The following is a 7527-nucleotide window of genomic DNA, read 5'->3' on the forward strand; positions in this document are numbered from 1 at the left end:
TATTTTTAAGAGTGATATCCATGTTCATACCTATTCCCATTCCATAATACAATAATTTTTATTCCGATTCCTATTATTATGAAAGAATCAAACGTCCCCTCAGATTCTGACTTGCGATTTGGCATGACCTTCTTGGCCTCAATCGCCAGCAAGAAGCAACAGTTAGCATCTGCATCGCAGCTTTTAGCGAGTGTAATTGATAAATCTCGACTGTTTATTAGTTTGAGCAATCAATACACGCACAGGCTTCGATTTATACGCCTGCTACCCAACCTTTAAATTTCATTAAAGCATTCACCTCTGCTCTCCATTTTACATCAGAGCAGGTGGAGAAAATGAAGATAATTAAACAAGACAGAGTGAGAGAGACGGAAGCAATTAACAGCTGCAATAAAGAAGTATCTGCTGTTGTATTAAAAGAAAGTAATTGACCTGGAATACTTCTCCTCTATATAATGAAGCAGAGTAGGAATTGTGGTGGAGGACAAGTCCACCATCCCTAGCTAGCTACTGGGAATTTGGGAGTGGTTTTTTGATTGTAATTTTAAGGTACGATCTCAGACTCTCGCTTGAAATTTAGTTTGTGTTTGTAGTTTAGATTGTTGTTCGACTGGCGTAGTGGAGATTTAGGCCTTGGTTGACCATGAGCCGGAATAACCACGGGAGGAATCTAATGATGGAGCTGAAGTTAAACGTGGCGGCGACCCAGAGGAGGGCTAGAGCCGGGCCGTCGACGCGGGCGGAGGACGAAGAGGAGATGCCAGTGTCGCCGCCGAGCTCGTGCGTGTCGGAGGAGGAGAGAGAAGAGGGGGAGAACAAGTCACCGGAGGCTGCCGCCCCCATGATGCTCGTCGGTTGCCCTCGCTGCCTCATGTACGTCATGCTTTCCGAGAAGGACCCAAAGTGCCCCAAGTGCAAAAGCACGGTGCTAGTCGATTTCCACCGAGGCGGCGGCGGCGGCGGGTCGAGGAGGAGCTAATTACCTCTGAGCAAAAAAAATCATGATAGAGAGTAATTGCATATTAATAACATAAATAGTTAATCTTATTTTGAGAAATTAATCTCCCTTAATATTATTTATTGCCAACGATTCATGCATTTGCCATGACTTTTCACTATTATCGTTGTAATTTTGTTGAAATTTAGACTAATGGAAAGTTATGAGAAAAAAATTTTAGCCTAGAGATTCATAGGGAGATTAAGGGGCATAGGGGTTTTTAAAGGGGTTTGAAAAATGAAAAAGCTGAATAAAATTTTTTTAACTATTGTGGATGTAAGGTTTGAGTTTTATATTTTAAGAGCAGTAGTGAAATTTCAAAATTATTTTTTTCTTTGAAATTTATGTAATATATATGTAGTCATGCAATTACATGTTATTAATTAGACCACTTAAAAATTATTTAGAATTTTTTAGAACTCTAACTATTGGAATTGTTTCAATAGGTTTTTAGAATGTTGATGTGGCATGATGTGGTATATTGGAATCATAAAAAAAACTTTTGTAGAACTTTAACCATTGGAGATGTCCTTATAATGATAAAGTTTTAAAGAAATTTGGGATGAATTTTTGCTTAAATTTTATCCGTTTATCCATTTATAATCTATCTTAAATTTTGATTATTTAATTAAATGTCTCTTTGGAAAATCTAAGTTAGACGCTAGTTCAGTTAGTTGGGAACTCATTTCAGTGTTCAAATATGATGCTAAATTGAATATTAAATATAATAAAAACTTGTTAGATGACTAAAATTTAAATATTTAAGTTCATTTAAAAATTTAGTCTAAATGCAAGATTGTTAGAAAAAGAATATAACAAAATGTTCTTTAGAAACTATTAAATATTTATTTGACAAGAGAATCAAGTGTTTCTATACATTGAAAATTGATAATTTTCATTTGCTCTTTCGGTTATTTTTCTATACAAATAATCTTTTTAAGTGAAGTTCTACACCAACTATCAAGTTTTCTAAATTTAACTGGATTTCAGTCTGATGTCAGACCAGTCTAATCTTACACACTTAGTAAAAATGTTAGACCACATAATATATCTAATTTTAATCTAATTATCATTCATCAAAATTTAAATTTAATCATTGGTATCAACTGCACTAATAATTTATATAATATCTAATTTAACAATTCTTTATTCACTCTTCTTTGTTTATAGAAGAAAATTTAAAATAAAAATAAAAGGATTTAAATGAGTTGAAGATTATGAATTTAAATGATGCATTCTAATGATCAAACTTCTGCTTAAAATAAGAGCAATGCCTCATCTCTAATTGAAGTTTTTTTCTCTCTTTCTCCCTTTTGATAAACCATTTTTTCAGTCCTTTCCTCTCTAATTAAATTTAATTAAAGTTTTTTTTTTTTTTGGTTCTCTTCCCCTCTTTTGATAAGCCATTTTTTTAGCTCCTTTCCTCTCTAAAATCGAATTGCAGGAGATGAACATTATTATTTATTTATTTATTTATTTATATACCAATTTAACCGATATATTGAAGCTAGCTCTGTTCGCTATGATTCTAAAAACAATGGCTACAGACACGCATGGAATTTTGTATGGTATTGATATCCATGTGAGAGTAGTTCTTGAGCAAGCGAAGTCTTCGATGGAGTCGATCAGATGTCGACGCTGCACCGGGTGTTCTGATTGAACTCGTACTCGTAGGCACCGGCGTGCAGCACCAGCAAGGCGGGGCAGTTGACGTGGAGGTGGTACCGGCTGGAGACCCAGGTGCCAACCTTCCACCGAAGGCGGCCGTCGATTCGCACAGAGAGGAGGACGTACCCCGCTAGCTGGTCCTGCAACATAGCACCGGCGAGGTCGGGGGCGAGGGCTCTAACCCGGCCGATCGTCCACTTCTTTGTGTCTGATTGACTCTAACCCGGCCGGGTCCTCAAGGTTTAGTCCCCTCGTTTTCTTGAGTATCATCCTAGTCTCACTCTTAGTCTTCGTTTTAGCCGGTCGAACCCAGGGCTCAATCCCTTTCTCCTAGGCACCATCCCAATTTTACTCCTGACCGATTTTTAAGCCGGTCAGACCTAAGGCTCGGTCCCTTTCTCCTGAATATCATTCCAATCTTACTCCCAGCCGACCTTTTAGCCAATCGAATCTGGGACTTAGTATAAAAAGGGAAGTCCTAGGAATGCACTAGCTAGCAATCTTATTTATGCACATATATTTATCGTTCATCTTTTTCCACTCCGTCTCTCTTCTAATTTGAACATCAGAAGATTAACGCTAAAGATCATTTCTCTGATTCTCGCTCTAATACTTCCGGATGATTGATCTATGGGGTATCGACAAGGCAATGACTACCATCAATAATTCTCCCCCAACTTGATTTCTCTCTTCGTCAATACTCTCGTCATCTTCACCGGAAGGGATCAACCTCCTTCTGGTGTGACACAATATGACGTTCTTCTTAGGTGAAAATTGTGGCACAAATGACTTCTTTCACTTTGAATGGTTTCCTTCGGGTGCGAGATTTTTGCTATAATTTTGCAACACATAATTTTGTAAAACATCTGCTCTGCAACAAAATGTTATTTCAAACATCTTATTATAAATCAAAACTTTAATCCCAAATGTCTTCCAAATCACCTAACAAGGAACCATGATATCATAAACTACCGAAATTCTTACATTACCAAATCCAAACACCAGACTGCTTTTCCTTTACCTGCCAGATAACGCAAAAGATGTCGCGACACCAGTAGGGATGCTCTCCTTGCTGTTGTCATTGATGGTTAAGCTCGAATCGGAATTCCCATCAGATGCTTCCCATCCCATCACCATCTGAAGAAGAGGCTTCGACATATCAACTCCCAGACAATCCTCCTCGTTGCGATAGGCAGGCTTCCATTTCTCAACGAGCGGCGCAAGCACACCCACCGCATAGCACATGTCCGGCCGCTGCCCGGGGTCTCGCGCAGCGCACTGAACTGCCAATCCTGCAACCGTGCAAATGCTATCGAAGGTATCGTCGGCGACCGTGAGCGTTGAGTCGATGATGGCCTTCAAATCCTCCTTCTCCATTTGGCAGAACCAAGTCAGTAAGTAGTGTCTTTCTTCCGGCCGACTCCCGTCTAGAGCCTTCAAACCAGTCACTAGCTCCATCAGCACCACCCCGAAACTGAACACATCCACCTTTACAGTAACCTTCCCAGTCGCTAGTAAAAAAGTAAATCAAATTTGTGAGGAAAGATTATTCTTTCAATTGATATTTGTATTATGATTATCATTACTATAACATACCAGCATACTCCGGAGCTAAATACCCAAAAGTTCCAGCAAGTTTAGTGGCGAGAGAATGTTTCCCATCAGGAGCGAGTTTGGCCAGTCCAAAATCTGAAATTTTAGCTCTGTAATCGTCGCCGAGAAGTATATTAGATGACTTGAAATCCCTGTGAATAAAACACTCGTTAGCAAATCTATGAAGATATTCGAGTCCCCGAGCAACATCCAACGCAATGTGTAGCCGATGCTTCCACGACAGAGGCTGCAATCTCTCCTCTTTCCAATAGAAAAGATGCTTGCTCAAAGCCCCTTGTGGCATGTACTCGTACACAAGAAGCTTTTCATTCTCCTCCATAGAGTAGCCTAATATCGATACCAGATGACGGTGGCGGACCCTCGAAAGAACGGCGATTTCAGCTTTGAATTCATCCCAAGCTTTATTACTGAGCGCTAGAGATTCGGTTCTTTTAACTGCAATGTTAGTTCCATCGCTCAACTCTCCCTTGTACACGACTCCAAATCCTCCACGGCCAAGCTCGTTCTCTGGGGCAAAGTTTCTAGTAGCATCACGAAGAACCTGGATCGATATTACCAAGTTTCCTGCTTCAATTACATGTGCGTCTGCTCCTTCACTGTTATTCAAACTAACATGCCCGCTACCAGCTGCCGTTCTGTTGTCGCGGCTATTTGCAACTGTTATTTTAACATGTCCATGTGGATCAGATGAATCCCTAGGATGAACAACGATGCTAACTGGCCGAGAGCTTTTCTTTTTCCATCTTTTACAGTAGAAGAGAAACAGAGTAGCAAGCACGATGACAATAACCACAATTACGATGGGAATAACGATGACCAAAGTCTTCGACTTGGAAGAAGATGAACCGCCTGAAGAGCCAGATGTATCCGATGAGTCACTACTGCTATTAGCTGGTGGTGTGTTTCCATCGAGAATGACTGTCACTGCATCGGAGAACTTTGGAAAAGGAGGTGAAATACTATTGGAAGAAAGATTTAACAACTTCAACGATTTTAACTTCGTCAAGCTTGAGGGGATCGTGCCGGTGAGATTGTTGCCTTGGAGAAAAATCTCAGTGAGCGCATCCAAGTTCCCGAGTGATGGGCTGATGGTGCCATTCAAATGATAATTGGGCAGGTTGATTACAGTAGTCTTGCCGCCGGCGCAAGTTATCCCCAGAGCAGTACAAGAATTGTTGCCGGACCAGGAGACCATGAGTTTCTGAGGGTACCCAACGCCGTCGAGGAAATCCAAGAGTGCTGACACCTCCGGCGGGCAAGGAATTCCAGGCACGGACTGGCAAAATGAGTTGTCAGAGAATGTGAAATCATCGAAGGTCACCTTTGGGATCGGCCCCATGAAAGCGTTGTTGTCCAAATGCAGCGATTGTAGCTGCGGCGAACTCGCCAAACCGGCGGGAACTTGTCCGACCAGCTTGTTGTTGTCGAGCCACAGGGTGTTCAACGGCAGGTCGGAGAAGCTCGCCGGAATCTTGCCGGTGAGGCTGTTGGACGACAGCTCGAGGAGGCGCAAGGAGTGCAGGTTGCCGAGGAAATCGGGAAGCGGTCCGACGAGATTGCAAGTCGACGCGGACAAGTTGGTGAGCAGAGCCGAATTGGCCAGGGCCGGCGGAAGCATCCACCCTGTGTTCGCGTTCAAGGGGTTCTTGTCCAAATTTATCACTTGCAAATTATCGAGGCCGTCGAAGAAGTCCGCCGGAATGGAGTCGAACTGGTTGAAGTCGAGGTAGGCGAACTTGAGCTTGGAGAGCCCTTTGAAGGAGGGCAGAGGCCCCTTCAGTTGGTTGCTCTGGAGGCCGATGTTCTCGAGCATGGTGAGCTTATTGAAATCCTCAGGGAGAGAGCCGATCAATCCCAGGCCCTTGGATTGGATCTGCGTGACGCGGTTGCCGGAGCAGAAGACGTAGCGCCACCTCGGCGCGCCGCACGGGTCCTGGTTGTCATCGGGCCAGTCGAGGAGCTCCGCGTTGGATAAACCCTTGCGGAACTTGTCGAGTATCGCGTAGTCGCCGGGGTCGGTGGCGCCGCGGGCGGCGGCCGCCAAGGCGGCGAGTAGAAGACACAAAGACAGGATTTTTATCAGAATCCGATGCTCCATTCCCAGATTGATCGCCGCCGGCGCAAGAACCATCAAAGATTCGTGCACTCGTCAATCCCTGAAACCTCTAAACAACCGCCCCTCATCAAAGATCGTCGCCGATACAAAAATCCGAGCGAAACGTCGAAGCAAAAAAGATCGAAATCGAGAAGAAAAAGAACGCCACTCACAGAATCAGAATCGTAATCTCCACCACGACAGCAAAGGCGAAGTACATGCATCAGAGATTGCGCAGACTCATCGAATCCTATACCTCATCTAAAACCCGGACAGAAGACAGAAGACAGAGGACAGAGCACCAAAGGAAACGTCTTTTTTTTTTGGCAGATTCATCACTCATATCGAACGTACCCAACAAAAATAAGGAAAAAAATAAAATATAAAAGGAAAAACTGAATTTTTATTTTTTTTGCCTTTTCTTTTACGGTAGGTTTTGGTTGGGAGGATGAATTACGCGACCTCGAAATCGCAGGGATTAAATCAGGACGTTGGAAAAAAGGAAAGTTACGCGTGAAAATAATTGCGATGGTAAAGAATTCCAGAGAGATTTTTGGTGGAAATTAATTGCGTTAACGCTGTCATCCAAGAACGATGAATTACTTCCAAGAGTCGAAGTTTCTTTTTTTAATCTTTAATTTGAAAGAAAAAATGAATGAAACGATTCCCGGACATCGATTTCTTCCTTGTTTGTCATCTGCTTTGTTACGTTGACTGATTGAATTCAAGCAATAGATAGGGAAATTATATGCCATAATTTGTTAAGGAAAAGAAGAAATTACTAATTTTATCATGTATTTTCCGCGTAAGAATTTGCACTTTACGTTGCTGTCTACAGCTGTTGCAAAAGTTTATGAATTGTTGTACGTGATTTATTGTTATATCAATAATAATAAGTAGTACATTGCTTTTATCGAGTTGAAATTCTCTGTCTCGAAAATATTCCTTCCGATCGACGAAGGGAGATACAATAATTTTAGGACAAAAGATCTCAACTCGCTTTTATAGGCTTAATAGTTGAAGTTAATTATTTCTTATTCCATATTTATACTACTATGGTGGTGATTAGTCAATTCTAGCAAAATATCGTATGAGTCACACGGAACATGGCTCATTAGCAAATGTGTCCTACCGTCCATGCAAAGGTTTAGGT

The 7527-nt window shown here is 41.9% G+C and overlaps 2 protein-coding genes across 5 annotated transcripts; one reads left to right on the forward strand and one right to left on the reverse strand.

The window, feature by feature from the left end:
- The first annotated feature begins 325 nt into the window (after window positions 1-325).
- LOC121999838 (protein GL2-INTERACTING REPRESSOR 1-like) lies at window positions 326-1174 on the forward strand. Of its 3 annotated transcripts, none has more exons than XM_042554473.1 (2): window positions 326-549; window positions 620-1174. In XM_042554473.1, the coding sequence occupies exon 2, from the start codon at window positions 644-646 to the stop codon at window positions 977-979; it is 336 nt and encodes a 111-aa protein (XP_042410407.1). In that variant the 5' UTR covers window positions 326-549; window positions 620-643; the 3' UTR covers window positions 980-1174. The 3 variants fall into 3 exon arrangements, with proteins under 3 accessions (XP_042410407.1, XP_042410406.1, XP_042410408.1); XM_042554472.1 differs by having other exon boundaries at window positions 625-1174; XM_042554474.1 differs by having other exon boundaries at window positions 631-1174.
- Window positions 1175-3567: 2393 nt separating this feature from the next.
- Window positions 3568-6701, reverse strand: LOC122000717 (receptor-like kinase TMK3). Of its 2 annotated transcripts, none has more exons than XM_042555149.1 (3): window positions 6548-6701; window positions 4262-6435; window positions 3568-4176 (listed from the first exon to the last, which is right to left on the reverse strand). In XM_042555149.1, the coding sequence occupies exons 2-3, from the start codon at window positions 6408-6410 to the stop codon at window positions 3683-3685; spliced, it is 2643 nt and encodes an 880-aa protein (XP_042411083.1). In that variant the 5' UTR covers window positions 6411-6435; window positions 6548-6701; the 3' UTR covers window positions 3568-3682. The 2 variants fall into 2 exon arrangements, with proteins under 2 accessions (XP_042411083.1, XP_042411082.1); XM_042555148.1 differs by having other exon boundaries at window positions 4262-6444; window positions 6548-6694.
- Window positions 6702-7527: the final 826 nt, after the last annotated feature.

Source organism: Zingiber officinale, chromosome 7A (genome assembly GCF_018446385.1).
Source record: "Zingiber officinale cultivar Zhangliang chromosome 7A, Zo_v1.1, whole genome shotgun sequence".
Lineage (NCBI taxonomy): Eukaryota > Viridiplantae > Streptophyta > Magnoliopsida > Zingiberales > Zingiberaceae > Zingiber > Zingiber officinale.